At 45.0% G+C, this 23,389-nt stretch overlaps 1 protein-coding gene across 1 annotated transcript; it reads right to left on the bottom strand.

The window, feature by feature from the left end:
* Nucleotides 1-1,759: 1,759 nt before the first annotated feature.
* On the bottom strand, nucleotides 1,760-16,101 carry LOC306918850 (uncharacterized protein; the record flags this gene model as incomplete). The annotated part of the gene is made up of 3 exons (XM_079531704.1): nucleotides 1,760-1,769; nucleotides 3,377-3,750; nucleotides 15,697-16,101. 3 exons carry the CDS (start codon nucleotides 16,099-16,101, stop codon nucleotides 1,760-1,762), a joined length of 789 nt encoding a protein of 262 aa, XP_079387830.1.
* Between the last annotated feature and the right edge of the window lie 7,288 nt (nucleotides 16,102-23,389).

Below are 23,389 nucleotides of genomic sequence, written 5' to 3' on the forward strand. Positions count from 1 at the left end.
GAGCTCCAACATTGGAACGTTAATTATGAATTGAGTGGATCAAAACCACACCTATATTAGATTGTTATCACCAGGAAACTTCCCCAATTGAGTACTTACACAAAGACAATGGGGGGATTTGACATTTTTAAACATGCAAATGAGGCATTATGTAGGAAAATATGCAAAATAATCGAAAATATGAAAAAGCTACTACTGTGGAAGGGTTATCATGTATTCATTTACTTAATATTGATCCTATAAACAATTTAATATAGGTCTAGTTTTTCCCACCAATTTGGGAGCTCTGGCTCATTGACTAAGAACCAAAAAGAACTGAACCGGTTCCAAAAGGGGGTCAGTGTGAACTTGTAGATTGTTTGTACAAGCCACAAAATGCAAATGCTTGTTTCTCTAAAAAAGCGCTAAGCTATTAATCTATTTTGGGCGGGAACCCCTTTTGGTGTTAGCATCATGTTATGCTTTAGCTATTGAAAAATAGCAGATCTACAAGCTCATAGCTACGAGCTTGTAGGTCTGCTATTTTTGAAAAATCGAAGAACCACTGACATAGAAACATAGCTTTTTCAGAAAACTGTCAGGATGTAGAAGAACATTTTTAGAATCTGATCTCAGGTCAGAATGGGTTAACAAATACTGTACACCTTAAAAAAAATAAGATAAAAAAGAAAAAACTGTCTTTACATAATAGAGGGTATGCGCATGCTTAAAGTGAGTGGCAAATCGAGTGGCAAATCGAGTGGCAAAGCAACATGCAAAGTGAGTTTAACATTGTTTAATGTTGTTTAATGCAATCAGATATGACTTTTCTGTGTGGATGTCTGGGCTGTCAAGGCCAGAAAGTAGTTTTTTGCCACTCAGTGGGCGTTCCTGCACAACGTCCTGGTTTGATGATGATGTCACGCCTCTATAATATACCTGAGGGTCATGTTAACCCATTTAGGCCCGACGTCGAAATAAAAAAAATAAAAAATCAGTTTTCTGAAGAAAAGATTTGAGTTAAAAACGTTCGCTCTGAAAGAATATATTCAAAGATTTGCGCCACATTTTCACGATTTTTCAAAAATAGCAGACCTACAAGCTTTCTGGCCTTGACAGCGCCTATGAGCTTGTAGATCTGCTATTTTTCAATAGCTAAAGCATAAAATAACGCTTAAAACACCAACAGGGGTTCCCGCCCAGAATGGGTTAACCCATAATGACCTCACCTCCTCTTGTACTCATCCCTCTCCCTCTTCACCTTGCCCAGGACGTTGTACAGGGCCCGTATCTCCGGCGTGATGGTGTCGATCTGGACCCCGACGCCGTCCGGCTGGTCCCAGGACCCCGCCCTCCCCCCCGCCGGGCCCCCGGCCCTCCGGGCGTGGTGCTGGTGGTGGTTGTAGGACCAGATGGTACCGGTACCGGCCCCGGGCATGAAGCGAGGAGGCGGGTTGTTGGCCGTGGCGACGGTAGACATGCCGGTGCTGACGTACTTCTCGTTGATGTTGTTGTTGTTGTTGACGGTTCCTCCTCCTCCTCCTCCTCCTCCTCCTCCTCCGAACATTCTGCTGAGGTCGGTCGGGGTGAGCGGAGCGACGGGGCTGGCGGGGTGACAAGGTTAGTACAGTTATTAATAATAATATGTGACTAAATTTGACTGAGGGACTGCCATTGGATTTTTTTAAATTTTCGTTTTTCTTTCATGTCATATGAAAGCTGGGAATCATAGCTTCAAATTGAAATATTGGTTGTTCAGTTTGACCCAAAAGTTTTTGGGTCAATACTGGCTTATAGAGTAATGTCTTGCAGAGAAACAGCGAGTTGAGAAAACAGCCTTGAAAAGGTTCACTTCTGTGGTCTCTAACATTACACCTATAGCTACATGTTTAAGCATTTATTTCATATACATTTCAGCTCTGACACGTATTTAAGACATGCTCTAGTATGTGAAGAGTCTGCCTGTGCTATTAACTCATTTTGAAAAGCTGGAATTTGCGTGATGGCAGGCTCTCAGTAAAATCTGGTCACATAAGTTAATGACGTTTAGAAGATTTCCTGGGGGTCTTTATGTGTGTAATATGTGGTTTTAGATATGTTAGATTGTAGCAGTGAGCCCCAGTGTCTCTGATGTCATGGACACTGGGCTCACTTCCTTCCTGGACTACAATTCCCATAATGCTTTGGTGCACTGCTCCTCCTTGTGGATAGGGGGGGGCTGTCTTACTGAGACAACATGTAGTCCAGGAAGGAAGTGAGCCCAGTGTCCATGACATCAGGCTCACTGCTAAAATCTTACACACAAAGACCCCCAGGAAAGTGTTCTAAATATTCTAAACGTCATTAACATATATATTTTTGCAAAAAGGGTGAAGTGTCCCTTTAACCCATTCAGGACGGGAACCCCTTTTGGTGTTTTAAGCATTATGTTATACTTTAGCTATTGAAAAATAGCAGATCTACAAGCTCGTAGCGCAGCACAGAGTGCCACGCTATGAGTTTGTAGATCTGCCATTCTTAGATTTGTTTTGAATATATATTCTTTCACAGTGAACGTTTTTAACTCAAATCATTGCTTCTGGGGGGGGGGTCCCTGGGGGGGTCCCTGGAACAACATATTCAATATTAAAAATCATAGGATCTTAGTTGACTGAATCTACAGTCAACTAAGGAACACGTTATTCCAACCAGTTCCTTTCCCCTCCAGCAGGCGCCCGGCTGGCCAGGGGAGGCAGTTTAGAGACCAGGATTACTGCATGTTTTTTGTGAGGGTACCTACCCTAGGGGACACGGGGAGAACATGTGAGGGTACCTACCCTAGGGGACACGGGGAGAACATGTGAAGGTACCTACCCTAGGGGACACGGGGAGAACATGTGAGGGTACCTACCCTAGGGGACACGGGGAGAACATGTGAGGGTACCTACCCTAGGGGACACGGGGAGAACATGTGGAACCCAGGACCTTCTAGCGGTGAGGCGACAGCACTACCGACTGTGGGAATGGAACCCAGGACCTTCTAGCTGTGAGGCGACAGCACTACCGACTGTGGGAATGGAACCCAGGACCTTCTAGCTGTGAGGAGACAGCACTACCGACTGTGGGAATGGAACCCAGGACCTTCTAGCTGTGAGGTGACAGCACTACCGACTGTGGGAATGGAACCCAGGACCTTCTAGCTGTGAGGCGACAGCACTACCGACTGTGGGAATGGAACCCAGGACCTTCTAGCTGTGAGGCGACAGCACTACCGACTGTGGGAATGGAACCCAAGACCTTCTAGCTGTGAGGAGACAGCTCTACCGACTGTGCCACCGTGTCCCCTTCGTCTTAGTTTCAGTCGACCAAAACAACACTGGAACAAACTAAAACTAAAGTATAATGAAAGCATCCTAACCTGGTGGGGTAACTGCACGGGTTGGAGTTGGAATCCGTGGCGGCGGTGGGCGTGGCCGCGACGACGGTGGGCGTGGCCGGGTTCAGGTTGTTGGCGAGCAGCAGCGAGGACGTGCGGCTGGTGGGGTCGAAGCCCTGCAGGGAGGGGGTGAGGGTGGGGGAGAGGAGGAGGTGGCCCACCCCCCCTCCTCCCAGGTAGTAGGGGGGGTTGTTGTTGGCGTTGTGGAGGGCGATGGAGCCCGGGCGCACCGGGAGGGTCCCCACGAAGCCCGTCTGGACGCCCACGTCTCGGCGGGTCGACACCCCCTCGCTGGGCTCCAGAGCCTGCTGCAGCTGCTTCTCCAACGCCTTGTTGCGACGCTCCAGCTCGTGCACCTGAATGGGACGATTGATTGATTGATTGATTGATTGATTGATTGATTGATTGACAGTAGGTTATTAACCCATTTAGACCTGAGGACGATTCTACAAATGCCTTCTAAATTGTGACAGTTTTCTGAAAAACCCCATGTTTCTATGTGTCAGTCGTTCTCAAACCTTTTCATGTCATGGACCCCCAAAAAATATATGTAATTGGCCGCCGACCCCCATCTGAAAATATTTTCTAGAGACCCCCCAGAAGCAAAGATTTGAGTTAAAAACGTTTAAAGAAGCTCTGAAAGAATATATATTCCAATATTTGTGCCACATTTTCACGATTTTTCAAAAATAGCAGACCTACAAGCTCAAGCTAAAGTATAACATAATGCTTAGTTAAAACACCAAAAGGGGTTCCCGCACAAAATGGGTTAATATATAATATATTCACACAGCCAGATGCAAAAGGAAACAAAGAAGCAAAGCTACGTATGCACAGCGTGCATACGTAGCTTTTGCAGCAGCTAGCTGTCGGCAGCGACATCTTCGTGTTGCTGCCGTTGTCACAATTATTACATTAATCGCAATTGTTTTGAGGTAATGACATTACATTGTCACAATCATCATTACAATGATGATTGAATGAATTACAATGATTGATGTGCACTTTTTGAGGGGTGCTAGGCTGCTAGCACCCTTCCTATGTCCATCTTTGTGTGTCTGTGTGCACCACGGACATTTTTGACTTTTTACTGTGAGGCCATGCAGTTTCGAATCACAGCCAAGAATGAGTAGCACCCCAGTGAAGTTAGCGCCAATGAAACATGAAAACACCAATACATTTGGTGTCAGTTTGTGCTACATTGTGCTGTACATTTTTGAGTGGTGCAACCACTCCAAGGAACAGCAACGTCCCTATAGAGACACACGGGGACTACAAATGTCACGCCCCCAAATGAGACAGCGTCCTCACTTCTGGTCCGTTGGCACGGCTACTGCAGGCCAGCCCATAGAAGTCCATTGAAATTCAACTGTAGTTAGCCTACTTTTAAAATAATATGAAATTAACTGAAGACTATATTGATTTGAATAAAAATATGTTTCCAAATGTATGAAGTGTCTTTGTCAACATATATTGTTGTTTTCTCAATAGAGGATGTTTTTCACATTTAATTTACCACTTGAATGAGTTACCCATAATGTTAACGGAGCAGAGGGGAGACGGCAGACAGAGAACCTGTCGCTTTTACGGGACGTCACTGCCTTTACGAGGCTACGAGCGCCGAGTGGAATTCTCAATATACATCCTGATCCCGACTGACTTTGTTATTCATGTCTATATTTTGAACATGTCACAGGCTTACTAATATGTTCTACCTACCACGGAGCTCCGACGGTGTGTTTTACCGCTGTCAACTTACGTATAATTAACTTTGCTGAATAGTTGCATGGGAAAATAACCCAGCTAAATGGAGGAGTGACATCCTGACATTTTCAACTACCTAGTGAATTCTCCAGATGAGTATTAATAATAGTCTTGCAAGATGCTGTTTAGATCATTTTCAACAAATACATAGCATATAAAACGAAACAACAAATATATCTGGGTATTGAAAACCTCAAGGGATGCATCCGTGACGTATATACCGTGCGACCACTTTGACTTGAGATTTACAATGCTAGCACTTTTCACAAACTGAGTATATTATAGTACATTGTGGGATGTATATTGAGATGGCAGGTATGTGACATTGAAAAGGACAAATCAAACATATGGGACACTTTATTAGAACACAAAGAAAATCGCTATAGCCTCAGTAATGAACCAGTGAAATGAGGGTATTTTATGATGCCTCTCATAGGGATTGCATTGGCAGCTGCAGTACACCGTTGAAACGGACCAGAAGTGGGGCCGCTGTCTCATTTGGGGGCGTGAAATTTGTAGTCCCCGAGAGAGAGAGAGAGAAAGAGAGAGGCAGGGGAGGGGAGTTGCACCACTCAGTTCACACGGGTGTGATTTGTTATAGTTTGTGCTGGTATCATTTTCTGAAATATTTTTAATCCTGATCAGTTATATTGTTTAGGAACTTAACCGAGCCTTGCACCCCCTGGTGGTGGGGGCGAGAATGACGTCACTCATTAAATACCTCCTTTGAAAGGTAAGTATTTATAAAAATGCACAGATTTTGTGGATTTCTACGGCACAAATTAGAGCACAAAAAGCACTAAAGAATAAGCAATTTTAGTTTTTGTTCAATTTGGACCCAAAACAGCAAAGTTAAACTTGATCTCAAAACATGTACAGTATACAATTACAATTTACAATGTAGGCATTTAGCAGACGCTCTTAATCCAGAGCATTTATCAGACGCTCTTAATCCAGAGCATTTAGCAGACGCTCTTAATCCAGAGCATTTAGCAGACGCTCTTAATCCAGAGCATTTAGCAGACGCTCTTAATCCAGAGCATTTATCAGACGCTCTTAATCCAGAGCATTTAGCAGACGCTCTTAATCCAGAGCATTTAGCAGACGCTCTTAATCCAGAGCATTTAGCAGACGCTCTTAATCCAGAGCATTTAGCAGACGCTCTTAATCCAGAGCATTTATCAGACGCTCTTAATCCAGAGCATTTAGCAGACGCTCTTAATCCAGAGCATTTAGCAGACGCTCTTAATCCAGAGCGATTTACATTAAGCAATAACAAAAGCATGGCATACATCAGGGGTTCTCAACCCGTGGGTCGCGACCCCTCGGGGGGTCGCCAAATTATTTTAGGGGGTCCCCAAATTATTTTCCAAAAAAAAAAAAAAAAAAAAGATTTTTTTTTTCTTTTTTTGTCACGATTTTTCTAAAATAGCAGACCTACAAGCTCGTAGCGCGCCACTCGGTGGCGCGCTATGAGCTTGTAGATCTGCTATTTTTCAATAGCTAAATTATAACAATGCTTAAAACACCAAAAGGGGTTCCCGCCCAAAATGGTTTAAGGTTATTGTAGCAGTCAATTTATATTGGGGGTCGGGAGGGGGCGGGGCGGGGGTCCCGAGACATTGCCAAAGCATTTCCGGGGGTCCCCGGCCAAAAACGTTGAGAACCCCTGGCATACATCACATATATGAAAAGTAGTTATCAGCACAAATGATCAAATGTACAGCAGAATGTAGCACAAATCCAACACTATAAAGAATGATCAAATGATCAAATGTACAGCAGAATGTAGCACAAATCCAACACTATAAAGAATGATCAAATGATCAAATGTACAGCAGAATGTAGCACAAATCCAACACTATAAAGAATGATCAAATGATCAAATGTACAGCAGAATGTAGCACAAATCCAACACTATAAAGAATGATCAAATGATCAAATGTACAGCAGAATGTAGCACAAATCCAACACTATAAAGAATGATCAAATGATCAAATGTACAGCAGAATGTAGCACAAATCCAACACTATAAAGAATGATCAAATGATCAAATGTACAGCAGAATGTAGCACAAATCCAACACTATAAAGAATGATCAAATGATCAAATGTACAGCAGAATGTAGCACAAATCCAACACTATAAAGAATGATCAAATGATCAAATGTACAGCAGAATGTAGCACAAATCCAACACTATAAAGAATGATCAAATGATCAAATGTACAGCAGAATGTAGCACAAATCCAACACTATAAAGAATGATCAAATGATCAAATGTACAGCAGAATGTAGCACAAATCCAACACTATAAAGAATGATCAAATGATCAAATGTACAGCAGAATGTAGCACAAATCCAACACTATAAAGAATGATCAAATGATCAAATGTACAGCAGAATGTAGCACAAATCCAACACTATAAAGAATGATCAAATGATCAAATGTACAGCAGAATGTAGCACAAATCCAACACTATAAAGAATGATCAAATGTCTTCTAAATCCTGACAGTTTTCTGAAAAACCTTATGTTTCTGTATCAGTGGTGCTCAATATTTCATGTCAAGGACCACAAAAATGATATGTAATTGGCCGCCGACCCCCATCTGAAAATATGTTGTTCCAGGGACCTCCCCCCCAGAAGCAAAGATTTGAGTTGAAAATGTTCGCTCTGAAAGAATATATATTCAAAGACTTGCGCCACATTTTCACGACTTTTCAAAAATAGCAGCCCTACAAGCTCGTAGTGCGGCACTCGGTGCCGCGCTACGAGCTTGTAGCGCTGCTATTTTTCAATAGAGGGTATGCACGTGACATCATCACCAAACCAGGAAGTTCTGCAGGAACGCCTACTGAGTGGCAAAAAACTACTTTCTGGCCTTGACAGCCGAGACATCCACACAGAAAAGTCCTATCTGATTGCATTAAACGACATTAAACAATGTAAAACTCACTTTGCATGTTGCTTTGCCACTCGATTTGCCACTCGATGGACCATTCACTTTAAGCATGCGCATACCCTCTATAGCTAAAGTATAACATAATGCTTACAGACACCAAAAGGGGTTCCCGCCCAAAATGGGTTAAACATTCCGTGTGGGTCTTGCATTGCTTCAGTCATCAAATCAATTTCTGGAGACCTATAGAGCATCGCAGCCCCGCCCCCTACCAGGGCCAGTCCCGCCCCCTACCAGGGCCCAGTCCCGCCCCCTACCAGGAACCCAGTCCCGCCCCCTACCAGGGCCCAGGAAATGATTTCCTGTTCATTTTCCTCATAGACCTTTCAAAAAGTATTTATTCAAAGACCTTTTAAGCCTCGTACAAAGCCAACTCTTGTCGTGACAAATCATGACAACAAACGAAAGAATTAGAAAGAAGAAAAAAACGGCAGGTTACAACACTTTTTTTGTTGTTTTTCTTCTTTGTAATTATTTGTTTGGTCCAAAATATTTTGTTTATTGTCATGATTTGTCACGACTCGAGTTGGCTTTGTCCACGCCGTAACCGTCTTTAAATAAATACTTTTTGAAATGTATAGGAAAATGCATTGGGAATTATTTCCTGGGCCTGGCGTCGTCATGAAAGGGGACGGGACTGCCACGCTCTATATGTTTGCATTTTAATGGCTTAAATTGTACCCATCATGCATTTTCCAATGCTAGTAGCAAGCCTGAAAAAACACTATAAAAGTAATGCATGTTTTGTGTGTACACCTACACACAAAACATGCATTAACCACTTCGGCCTCATTTTGGCCATTTGAAAATAGCAGATCTACAAGCTCACAATGTGACAACATTTTGAAAACTGCGTAATGACTACTTCTTCTTCTTTTGGTAGACTACTTTAAGTATGCTACATTGTGACGACAATACTTTAGTACTTTTACTCAAGTAGGCCTAGGCCTACATTCTGAATTCTGGACTCAATCAGTCCCACTAGGGCAAAACCAGGGCCACACAATCCGTTGGAACTACTCCAGAACTACTCTGCCAGGGCTGGGAGGTACGCTTCTGGCGCATGGAGGGACTATGTTCTGTGGGTTGACTCCTGTCCGGGCCCCTCCTACGTCTCACCAGGTCCACTCCTGCTCTCACCAGGCCCAGGACCTGTGTGTTGCACCAGAGTCCCAGCACCAGACACTTCATTCAGGAGTGGTGGGCAATGGTTCCGCAGGGAAATGGTGCTGCGGCTCCGCTTGCTGCTTGCATGGCCCTCCCAAAGGCCTCACCAAGGTTTGTTGGGCTTCCTCCTCATGGAGGACACAGCGCTAACCCATACTGCTCACCCAGTTGCCGTCTACATTACGGCTGTCACCCGTCTCTGCGGTGGTCACCAGACTATACCTGGTTGTCACATAGTCTATTCCTATGAGTCACTATAAATAGAAGAACTATAACTAAAAAATACATCTCATGGATGCACCTGGGACGTATCTTCAGTGATGTGTCCTGAGGTCATCACCTGGGACGTATATTCAGTGATGTATCCTGAGGTCATCACCTGGGACGTATCTTCAGTGATGTGTCCTGAGGTCAACGGGGTTTCGGGTCTTCCAACATCATACCCCTCACTCAGGCGACTCAGCCGGGATTGATCAAATTCCGACTTACGTCCCAGTATCTACCGTCAATCAGTCCCACTAGGGAAAAACCAGGGCCACAAGTCCTCACTAATAATCATGATAAAATGGCACCATTTCTTTCTACTCAGTCTGTGTCTCATAGGAGGGCTGTGGGCAGTTCAGAAACCAGTCTGTGTCTCATAGGAGGGCTGTGGGCAGTTCAGAAACCCGTCCACCAGTGACATCATCGATGGGGAATCCAAGCTAATAGAAACCGCAGGCTTTCTAGTCCTGAAAAGTTGCGATGCCAAAATGGAAGCCATCGTTCTCACGAAAATACAAATCTAAACATTTTTGTAAAAAAAAATCTATCTAACGATGAGTTTCTGATGGGTTTCTGAACTTCCCAGACTGAGTATTAGGAAACAATTGTGCCATTTTTATCATGATTATTAGAGAGGACCTATTATATGAAGATAGGTTGAAAAGGGGATGAAGTGGTCCTTTAAATATAACATTGGAGGATATAGTCCTACTCTTTCACACTGGGTAAAAGAGCAGGGGTTCTCAACCCGTGGGGGGGTCACCAAATTATTTTGGGGGGTCCCAATTTTGCAACTGAATGGCTGGAAAGTGGAAATGAAGAGTTTACATATAGTACACATAGTACATGCATACACCTCCCCTAATGACTATATCTGGTTTCAGTATTTATTTATTTTATTTCTGTATTGACTCTATTATTAAGGTTATTGTAGCAGTCAATTTATATTGGGGGTCGGGAGGGGGCGGGGCAGGGGTCAGGAGACATTGCCAAAGCATTTCCGGGGGGTTCCCGGCCAGAAACGTTGAGAACCCCTGCCTTAGAGCAGTGGTTTTCAACAGATTTTGACCCAGGGACCACCATCCTGACTATAAGAGCAACATGGGGACCACCATCCTGACTATAAGAGCAACATGGGGACCACCATCCTGACTATAAGAACAACATGGGGACCACCATCCTGACTATAAGAACAACATGGGGACCACCATCCTGACTATAAGAGCAACATGGGGACCACCATCCTGACTATAAGAGCAACATGGGGACCACCATCCTGACTATAAGAGCAACATGGGGACCACCATCCTGACTATAAGAACAACATGGGGACCACCATCCTGACTATAAGAGCAACATGGGGACCACCATCCTGACTATAAGAACAACATGGGGACCACCATCCTGACTATAAGAGCAACATGGGGACCACCATCCTGACTATAAGAACAACATGGGGACCACCATCCTGACTATAAGAGCAACATGGGGACCACCATCCTGACTATAAGAACAACATGGGGACCACCATCCTGACTATAAGAACAACATGGGGACCACCATCCTGACTATAACAGCAACATGGGGACCACCATCCTGACTATAAGAGCAACATGGGGACCACCATCATGACTATAACAGCAACATGGGGACCACCATCCTGACTATAAGAACAACATGGGGACCACCATCCTGACTATAACAGCAACATGGGGACCACCATCCTGACTATAAGAGCAACATGGGGACCACCATCCTGACTATAAGAGCAACATGGGGACCACCATCCTGACTATAAGAACAACATGGGGACCACCATCCTGACTATAAGAACAACATGGGGACCACCATCCTGACTATAACAGCAACATGGGGACCACCATCCTGACTATAAGAGCAACATGGGGACCACCATCCTGACTATAAGAGCAACATGGGGACCACCATCCTGACTATAGAGCAACATGGGGACCACCATCCTGACTATAAGAACAACATGGGGACCACCATCCTGACTATAGGAACAACATGGGGACCACCATCCTGACTATAAGAACAACATGGGGACCACCATCCTGACTATAACAGCAACATGGGGACCACCATCCTGACTATAAGAGCAACATGGGGACCACCATCCTGACTATAAGAGCAACATGGGGACCACCATCCTGACTATACCATGGGGACCACCATCCTGACTATAAGAGCAACATGGGGACCACCATCATGACTATAAGAGCAACATGGGGACCACCATCCTGACTATAAGAACAACATGGGGACCACCATCATGACTATAAGAACAACATGGGGACCACCATCCTGACTATAAGAGCAACATGGGGACCACCATCCCTGACTATAAGAACAACATGGGGACCACCATCCCTGACTATAAGAACAACATGGGGACCACCATCCTGACTATAAGAACAACATGGGGACCACCATCCTGACTATAAGAACAACATGGGGACCACCATCCCTGACTATAAGAACAACATGGGGACCACCATCCTGACTATAAGAACAACATGGGGACCACCATCCTGACTATAAGAGCAACATGGGGACCACCATCCCTGACTATAGAGCAACATGGGGACCACCATCCTGACTATAAGAACAACATGGGGACCACCATCCTGACTATAAGAACAACATGGGGACCACCATCCTGACTATAAGAACAACATGGGGACCACCATCCTGACTATAAGAGCAACATGGGGACCACCATCCCTGACTATAAGAACAACATGGGGACCACCATCCTGACTATAAGAACAACATGGGGACCACCATCCTGACTATAAGAGCAACATGGGGACCACCATCCCTGACTATAAGAACAACATGGGGACCACCATCCTGACTATAAGAACAACATGGGGACCACCATCCTGACTATAAGAACAACATGGGGACCACCATCCTGACTATAAGAGCAACATGGGGACCACCATCCCTGACTATAAGAACAACATGGGGACCACCATCCTGACTATAAGAACAACATGGGGACCACCATCCTTACTATAAGAGCAACATGGGGACCACCATCCCTGACTATAAGACCAACATGGGGACCACCATCCTGACTATAAGAACAACATGGGGACCACCATCCTGACTATAAGAGCAACATGGGGACCAGCATCCTGACTATAAGAGCAACATGGGGACCAGCATCCTGACTATAAGAGCAACATGGGGACCACCATCCTGACTATAAGAGCAACATGGGGACCACCATCCTGACTATAAGAGCAACATGGGGACCACCATCCTGACTATAAGAGCAACATGGGGACCACCATCCTGACTATAAGAGCAACATGGGGACCACCATCCTGACTATAAGAGCAACATGGGGACCACCATCCTGACTATAACAGCAACATGGGGACCACCATCCTGACTATAACAGCAACATGGGGACCACCATCCTGACTATAAGAGCAACATGGGGACCACCATCCTGACTATAACAGCAACATGGGGACCACCATCCTGACTATAACAGCAACATGGGGACCACCATCATGACTATAAGAACAACATGGGGACCACCATCCTGACTATAAGAACAACATGGGGACCACCATCATGACTATAAGAACAACATGGGGACCACCATCATGACTATAAGAACAACATGGGGACCACCATCCTGACTATAGAACAACATGGGGACCACCATCCTGACTATAGAACAACATAGGGACCACCATCCTGACTATAGAACAACATGGGGACCACCATCCTGACTATAAGAACAACATGGGGACCACCATCCTGACTATAAGAGCAACATGGGGACCACCATCCTGACTATAACAGCAACATGGGGACCACCATCCTGACTATAAGAACAACATGGGGACCACCATCATGACTATAGAACAACATGGGGACCACCATCCTGACTATAAGAACAACATGGGGACCACCATCATGACTATAAGAACAACATGGGGACCACCACCCTGACTATAGAACAACATGGGGACCACCATCCTGACTATAGAACAACATGGGGACCACCATCCTGACTATAGAACAACATGGGGACCACCATCCTGACTATAAGAACAACATGGGGACCACCATCCTGACTATAAGAACAACATGGAGACCACCACCCTGACTATAGAACAACATGGGGACCACCATCCTGACTATAAGAGCAACATGGAGACCACCACCCTGACTATAGAACAACATGGGGACCACCATCCTGACTATAGAACAACATGGGGACCACCATCCTGACTATAAGAACAACATGGGGACCACCATCCTGACTATAACAGCAACATAGGGACCACCATCCTGACTATAAGAACAACATGGGGACCACCATCCTGACTATAACAGCAACATAGGGACCACCATCCTGACTATAAGAACAACATGGGGACCACCATCCTGACTATAAGAACAACATGGGGACCACCATCCTGACTATAGAACAACATGGGGACCACCATCCTGACTATAAGAGCAACATGGGGACCACCATCCTGACTATACGAGCAACATGGGGACCACCATCCTGACTATAAGAACAACATGGGGACCACCATCCTGACTATACGAGCAACATGGGGACCACCATCCTGACTATAAGAACAACATGGGGACCACCATCCTGACTATAAGAACAACATGGGGACCACCATCCTGACTATAAGAACAACATGGGGACCACCATCCTGACTATAAGAACAACATGGGGACCACCATCCTGACTATACGAGCAACATGGGGACCACCATCCTGACTATAAGAACAACATGGGGACCACCATCCTGACTATAGAACAACATGGGGACCACCATCCTGACTATAAGAACAACATGGGGACCACCATCCTGACTATAGAACAACATGGGGACCACCATCCTGACTATAGAACAACATGGGGACCACCATCCTGACTATAAGAGCAACATGGGGACCACCATCCTGACTATAGAACAACATGGGGACCACCATCCTGACTATAGAGCAACATGGGGACCACCATCCTGACTATAGAACAACATGGGGACCACCATCCTGACTATAGAACAACATGGGGACCACCATCCTGACTATAGAACAACATGGGGACCACCATCCTGACTATAGAACAACATGGGGACCACCATCCTGACTATAAGAGCAACATGGGGACCACCATCCTGACTATAGAACAACATGGGGACCACCATCCTGACTATACGAGCAACATGGGGACCACCATCCTGACTATAAGAACAACATGGGGACCACCATCCTGACTATAAGAACAACATGGGGACCACCATCCTGACTATAAGAACAACATGGGGACCACCATCCTGACTATAGAACAACATGGGGACCACCATCCTGACTATACGAGCAACATGGGGACCACCATCCTGACTATAAGAACAACATGGGGACCACCATCCTGACTATAAGAACAACATGGGGACCACCATCCTGACTATAACAGCAACATAGGGACCACCATCCTGACTATAAGAACAACATGGGGACCACCATCCTGACTATAAGAACAACATGGGGACCACCATCCTGACTATAGAACAACATGGGGACCACCATCCTGACTATAAGAGCAACATGGGGACCACCATCCTGACTATAGAACAACATGGGGACCACCATCCTGACTATAAGAACAACATGGGGACCACCATCCTGACTATAAGAACAACATGGGGACCACCACTATTGTGTGGGGTGGGTCCATCTGACTCCACACAAAGTGTTTGGGAGCTAGTTCATGCAACATTCCATTTGTTATTTTGATCAACTTTTGCCTGTTATCTCCTACCAGGCAAAACGTTGATCAAAATAACAATTCTTCTACATTCTCTAATTGTGTAGACTTCTTGTAAATTAAGTAACGCAGATGTTTAACAATAATTTAACTCTCGAGAATGTAACAAACAAATGGTTATATTTTACATTCTTGAGATCTACACAAGGGTTAATTTGGTTATGCAACTCCATAATTTAGCTGGGGGATCACCTGGATCCCTCTCTCTTCAAGGACCACATGGTGGTGGTCCCCGGACCCCCAGAACCACTGCGTTAGAGAGAACAGGCATTCACAACAACAACAACAACACCACCAGTCCATACCTTGGCCAGGAAGCATCGGAACCTCAGATTAAGGGTCTTCAGCACGCTGATGTTGGACCCCAGGTCGTTGCGCAGGGCCATGGCGGCTGGGGGGTGGGCCGGGGGGGCCGCGGACCCCCCGATGACCCCCCGGTGGGGGTGGTGGAGGAACGGGTTGCTCAGGTGGTGGTACAGGTAGGAGGAGGGCAGGGAGCCCGACGTCACCAGGTCCAGGCCGGAGCTCCAGCCGTCCGGCGTCATGGCTGATGATCCGTTCTCCCCGAGGAAAGAGCCGGTGGGCCCGGCGGAGGAGGAGGAGGGGTCCGACTCCTGCACCGGGCCAGAGTCCGGGCCCGGTCCGTCCGTCAGCTGGTGGTGGGCCAGGTAGGCGCCGCTCTCCCCCGAAACCAGTCCTAACGGATTCATACTCGAGTAGGAGAATCTGAAATGCTCGAAATCCGGCATGAAGAAACACTGCTTTGATTTAACTCCTCCTCTTGTTGTTATCAGGTTAAAATAATATATATATATATATATAAATGTATATGAAACCTCCTCCTCCTCTTCCTCCTCCGATGATAAGCCTGCGCACCTGCAGCCGAGGTGTAGGTAATCCAAACGGGCTTTAAGAAAACAAAACGGTTGCTATCAGAAGAATACACAAGAAGGCAGACAGGCTACGATGTTTGAATAACAGCAGCTGAAGTACAGAGAGGAGAGGAGAGGAGAGGAGAGCAGCAATAACCTGCCCTGTACAGAGGAGAGGAGAGGAGAGGAGAGGAGAGGAGAGGAGAGGAGAGGAGAGGAGCAATAACCTGCCCTGTACAGGAGAGGAGAGGAGAGGAGAGCAGCAGTAACCTGCCCTGCCCTGCACAGAGGAGAGGAGAGGAGAGGAGAGGAGAGGAGAGGAGAGGAGAGGAGAGGAGAGGAGAGCAGTAACCTGCCCTGCAGACAGGAGAGGAGAGGAGAACAGTAACCTGCCCTGTACAGAGGAGAGGAGAGCAGTAACCTGCCCTGTACAGAGGAGAGGAGAGGAGAGGAGAGGAGAGCAGTCTGCACTATGCCTGCACAGCAGAGCAGAACACATAAACAAAGTCAACGACTCGACTGCGGCGTTTGGCTACCGTAGAGGCAGGAATAGAGGCGCAGCGGAAAGTCTGTGTGGGAGTGGGCGGGGCTACAGGGAGGGAGTGCTGAGAGATGCAATACATATAGCCGTAAGGTCATAGAGTCCAGTGGCGTTTTTGGCAGCAAATTTAGATTTTAGTTTTAGTCGTAGTCTAGTTTTCACTTAGTTTTAGTCACATTTTAGTCACCCGGAATGTTTTAGTGTTGGTCTAGTTTCAGTCGACTAAATGTCATAAGATTTTAGTCGACTAAATCTACGTAGTCGAACAAAATGTGTTTTGGCGAGCCTTGATGCCGTCCTAATGACTGTTTTTTTTTCACTTGCTGAAAATAGCAGATCTACAAGCTCAGTTGTGAGCTTGTAGATCTGCTATTTTCAGCATGCAATCAAGTGTAAAATGACTTATACTGGATCTCTTGTCCACTAGTCCCTTCCTAACATTTTAGTCTAGTTTTTATGTGTTGCCGAAATCGTCAGTATATTTAGTCTTAGTATTAGTCATCATAGCTTAGTTTTCATGTAGTTTCCATTTAGTTTTCGCCAGTGAAAAAAGGTAGTCGACGAACATTTTTCGTCTTAGTTTTAGTCGACGAAAACAACAGTGATGGAGTCCATTCGATATTTCCCCCTATAGGTTTTATGACTTTCTTTTAGGCTACTATTGTTTGTGATATCCATCCATCCATCTTCAACCGCTTATCCGCAGTCGGGTCGCAGGGGCAACAGCTCCAGAGTACTCTCTATTGTGATAGCCTATGTTCTGCTGTTTTCTTATCTTCTTAACTCTTTGAGAGTTTCAAGGATTTCTATATAGTTTGTAGACTTCTCTATGGCAGAATGGCGTTTTTGAATGATTTATTGAAAATTCTCTGTTGTGAATGTGTGACAACGAAAGACCTTCAGAGAAAGCTTGACTTGTCTGCTTCCAGGAAAAAAATGAACTGAGTTGATAAAATGTTTAGTTCTTGTGTTGGAAGCCATTTAAAAGAGCCTGCATTTACACTGTTTCTGTTTCTAGGACAACCAAAAAAAGTTATGCCCGGTTGAAGTTTTATTTTCTAAATAACTTTTTTTCTGCTGGGCATACATAGCCATGCAATATCTCATTTTAAAGGGTGAGTTGTCTAGTTCAATTAAAATAAAATAAAAAGTTTCTCACATGTACCACTGTAGATATTTTGCCATCTATAAATAGCATGGTCAGTCATGATCAATCTGACCTATCCAGCTAAAAGTCCCCATAGCTCTGAAATTGGAACATCATATAAACTCAATTCTTTTTTGGGGTAAAATTAGACATTCTAACGCACATTTTGATATATACCATGTTTACATAGTCTTACCAGTACCTTGTCTATTCATGCATGTATCTCAAAAACCTGTTATGAAGAAACACAGTTTTGATAAAAAACACATCCAAGGACATTGTTTTGATATGACTTGGTGCCCATGATATGTATCAAAATATAGACTTGAATGTATACTGTATTATAAAAAAGAAATTGAGTTATTACCATCTACCGTTACAGAGTAAATCACAGTTGAAACTTGCTTAGTCATATACAATAAACCTCACAATAGTGAACAAAATAGTCATGACAGGTCTAACTCATTGTAAAAGCGTCTTTTATTTTTTACGACTACTAACATAATAAAATGATAAATATTACAGAAAATAAATAGGCCTACATACAAAACAGTTACTCCTCCCCTAGCTCTGATCCATAGCTCTAAATGCGCATTTAGAGCTATGGATCAGAGCTACTCCTCCCAAATGTCCCCAAACCCAGTCCTTGACGGTGTGTGTGTGTGAGTTAACCTGACTCCGCCATATGGGGCAGCAGAGTGTACACTGTGTTCCCCCCTCCTGCTCCCATCTGGGAACTCTCAGGCAGACTTGATGCCCGGCCACAAAACGGCCTGGCCAATCAGCAGCAGCTTCTAGCAACTTCTAGCAGCAGCTTCTAGCTTCTACTAGCTGCTGCTGATTGGCCAGGCCGTTTTGTGAGCAACTTCGCTTCTAGCTGCTGCTGATTGGCCAGGCCGTTTTGTGGCCGGGCATCAAGTCTGCCTGAGAGTTCCCAGATGGGAGCAGGAGGGGGGAACCCAGTGTACTCTCTGCTGCCCCATCTGGCGGAGTCAGGTTATGTGTGAGTAGGCTAAATAAAAAAAACACCCAAAAACTGCCCCCCCTGAAATGAATGAATGAATGAATCCGGTTCAGTGTCGGAGAACGCCATCGCAGTCTTGACTCTTCATCCTCCTCCTCCTCCTCCTCATCTGATGCCAGTTCTAAATATATAAAAAGAAATAAACATTTTAGCTGTAGTCAGTGCACGCTACTATTACATGGCGTTTTACCCGGCTGCTGGCGATCAATGATTTTATTGTGCAGTGTCTTTGTGGGCCGAGTCGTGGCATGACAAATACAAATAGATGCTTGTATAAGTAGTATCACGATAAAATAATATGGCAACGTTAGAATGAAACACCAATGAGTGATCGGTGGTAATGTAGCTAGCTGCCCAGGGTATATCCAGCACCATTGCGTCGCAATCATCCAGCAACATTGGTACTGGCTATTGCCCGGGCTTGTGGCCCGGCCAATAGCCAGTACCATTTGTGCAGTGTTTGTTAGCAACTACTACTAGCCAACAGCCAGTGGAATGTGGTGACGTGATGGTGCTGGATATACGCTGGGCAGCTACATTACACGCGATCACTCATTGGTGGTGTCATTCTAACGTCGCCATATTATTTTATCGTGATACTAATTATACAAACATCTATTTGTATGCCACGATGCCACGATTCGGCCCACAAAGACACAGTACAATACATTCATTTGATCAGATGTTTTTGTTAGCTACGTCGATCACCTATAGTACCGACCCTTGTTATATATTCTCCGACTATGCATGTCACGATGACTAAACCAGTTAGATCTATCCATATATGGTTCTACCACATCTATCTGATATCAGCACTAGGTCGGCTCGGGCCAAATATAGGGATCGTCTTACTAGACATGTCATATTAGGGCATTTTCGAATACAATAAAATTACCTTTTAGCGAAGGCATCAGCCTTGGTGGTAACTCCGGTGGGGAGAAGAAAAAACATTGCACACGTGTAATCCGCGAGGGTGGATGTTGCAGCCCGGCCAACGGTCTGGGACTGGAGAATGCCACTGGACACGGATGGATCATTTTTCAGATTGTTTTTTTTGCGGCGACTGCAAACCTGGCTGAAAAACTCTTCCTCCAGTGCCCACCTCGGAGGAGTCAACCAACCCCCCTGTTCACTGGGGGCTGGGCGTCAGTTTCCAATAGGAAAGCATACACGTGTGTCACGTGACACGGGAATTCTGGGAAATGTAGTTGATATTTATGCTCAATACTATATACAGAGGTGCGGACCGAATTAATATATTGGTATTAATAAAAAAAGAGAACTACGGAAAATCACGTACAGGGCAGAAAAGACTAATGCAAAACTCCACGTGTTTTCCAGTAGTAATCTGTCTAAGGGTTAATATGGTCCGTATTTTGTATAATGTTTTATTTGGCTGTATATTCAAAGTGGATGTAGTTATTTATCCTATGATGAATGTACAAATATTCCTAGAGAATGACACTTCTCTAGCCCCAGGAGGGTCTCCTTCACATTTTTGCTGATTGACAGCCCATAGATCCAAACAGAAAAGTCCTATCTGATTGACAGCCCATACATCCAAACAGAAAGTCCTTTCTGATTGACAGCCCATACATCCAAACAGAAAAGTCCTATCTGATTGACAGCCCATACATCCAAACAGAAAAGTCCTATCTGATTGACAGCCCATACATCCAAACAGAAAAGTCCTATCTGATTGACAGCCCATACATCCAAACAGAAAAGTCCTATCTGATTGACAGCCCATAGATCCAAACAGAAAGTCCTATCTGACTATCCTATCTGGGCGGCTGTGGCTCAGGAGGTAGAGCAGGTCGTCCAATGATATGGGTTGGCGGTTCGAATCCCGGCTCCTCCTCCTGTCTACATGTCGAAGTGTCCTTTGGCAAGACACTGAACCCCAAATTGCTCCCGATGTGCAGGTTGGTACCTCGCATGGCTTCCGCCGCAATCGGTGTATGAATGTGTGTGAAACTGTGAATGTGTGTGTGAATGGGTGAATGTAATGCCTTGGATAAAGGCGCTATATAAATGCAGCCTTTACCATTCACAGCCCATACATCCAAACAGAAAGTCCTATCTGATTGACAGCCCATACATCCAATCAGAAAAGTCCTATCTGATTGACAGCCCATACATCCAAACAGAAAAGTCCTATCTGATTGACAGCCCATACATCCAAACAGAAAGTCCTATCTGATTGACAGCCCCATACATCCAAACAGAAAAGTCAGATTCACTTCTGAATCTGATTGCATTAACAATGCAACAATGTTACACTCACTTTGCCACTCACTTTAGGCAACTATTTAACATGGCTGGCATTTTTTTTTCTTTTTTTTAGGGGTGCTATATCCGGCTTTGAGTGTTTGTGTAAAAACAAATATTGAAGTCGACGTTGAGGACACAGATTCTGATTGGTGGGAATGAGATGATGATGTATGATGATAAGAGCGCCCCTCACTTCACACAGGTTTTTAATATATGCATTTTCACATACAGTTACTGTATGCTGACATCAAGAACTTTTCAATGTCATTGTCACAAACCTGACTCAGCTGTGCCTGTAGTGAGTCACATACAGTAAGTGACTCATGTAGGCTTTAATAACTATAAGTATTTTGTATTATACAGTTGGAGGCCATCGATATTGTCCTTTTCTTTTTGCTGAGGTTTGCGTGATCTGCGCAAAAGGACAGTTAACCCATTTTGGGCGGGAACCCCTTTTGGTGTTTTAAACATTATAATTTAGCTATTGAAAAATAGCAGATCCACAAGCTCATAGCGCGCCACCGAGTGGCGCGCTACGAGCTTGTAGGTCTGCTATTTTCTGAAAAATCGTGAAAATAATTATTTCAGAAAACTGGAGGATTTAGAAGGATTTTTTTAAATGTTGAGGTCAGGCCTAAATGGGTCAAATAATAAGGGACAATATCGGTGGCACCCAACTGTACAATACTGTATCACTGGGGTGATATAGAGTCTGCCTGTGATTAACAGTTATTCCAAACACAAAAGCCAAATTCCAATACCCCAAAATCTCGGCCACTCTCTCACTCACACTCGTTCACTCCAGCATGGCAAATTATGGTGAGATTGGTGGGCTAACGAAATATGTTACCATCCTGTGAACTTCACACATGCAACTTACTAAATTATTTTCGCTCCTATGCCACCAAAATGTGGAACGCCCTACCAACAGTCATTAAGACATGCGAATCCCTTGACTCCTTCAAAACCGCTCTCAAAGGGCACCTACGGACGGCTGCCATTCGAAACTGGCCCCCGTAAAATCGGAACCTATAAGCTATATTTGAATTGAAAACCTGAATAATGTTTTGCTATTTTTGAATTGGAATCCCGAGAAGTAACTTTTTTTTAAGGATTTAGTTATGTTAACTTTATGAACTGTTAACATAACTACATTGGACACAAAAAGACAATAAACATTTTACTATAGTCATTTAATACTAGTCATGAAGTAATTAAAGCGGGTTTGGAATTGTAACAGCTGAAATCAGTACTATATCAGTATTCTGATATTAACATGCGGGCCGCATGTTTCAGCAGGTCACCAATTTCACCGTAACACCATCATGCTGGAGTGAGCCAGTGTCAGTGAGCCAGTGTCAGTGAGCCAGTGTCAGTGAGCCAGTGTGAGTGAGCCAGTGTCAGTGAGCCAGTGGGGTATTGGAATTTGGCTCTAGGCTATCTGTGCCCGTGTGTGTCTCCATATTACAGGCCAATTAAGTGGCTTTTTATCACTTAAACTCCATTTCACACTATGTTTTTTTTTCAGTAGTGTCAAATGGTAATTGCAGGCTTAGGTTAAAATGTAATGTAGAGAGGATGTTATGGAGACAGCTGCCAGGCTCAATATTTATTATAAAAAAATAACTGGACCGGTCCGGTTCAACCCTGGTGGAAAAATGGGCCTCAAAGTTATGAGGGTCCTTGTTTGAGAATGAAAATCGGTGAACCAATATTCTAATTTCTCCAGTTCTCCATGCCCTACCCGCCCCTCTAGACCAGAAAGCACGCTGGCTGGGCCAGGCTACCCGCCCCTCTAGACCAGAAAGCACGCTGGCTGGGCCAGGCTACCCACCCCTCTAGACCAGAAAGCACGCTGGCTGGGCCAGGCTACCCGCCCCTCTAGACCAGAAAGCACGCTGGCTGGGCCAGGCTACCCGCCCCTCTAGACCAGAAAGCACGCTGGCTGGGCCAGGCTACCCACCCCTCTAGACCAGAAAGCACGCTGGCTGGGCCAGGCTACCCGCCCCTCTAGACCAGAAAGCACGCTGGCTGGGCCAGGCTACCCACCCCTCTAGACCAGAAAGCACGCTGGCAGGGCCAGGCTACCCGCCCCTCTAGACCAGAAAGCACGCTGGCTGGGCCAGGCTACCCGCCCCTC

Source organism: Electrona antarctica (assembly GCF_951216825.1).
Source record: "Electrona antarctica genome assembly, contig: scaffold_94, whole genome shotgun sequence".
NCBI lineage: Eukaryota > Metazoa > Chordata > Actinopteri > Myctophiformes > Myctophidae > Electrona > Electrona antarctica.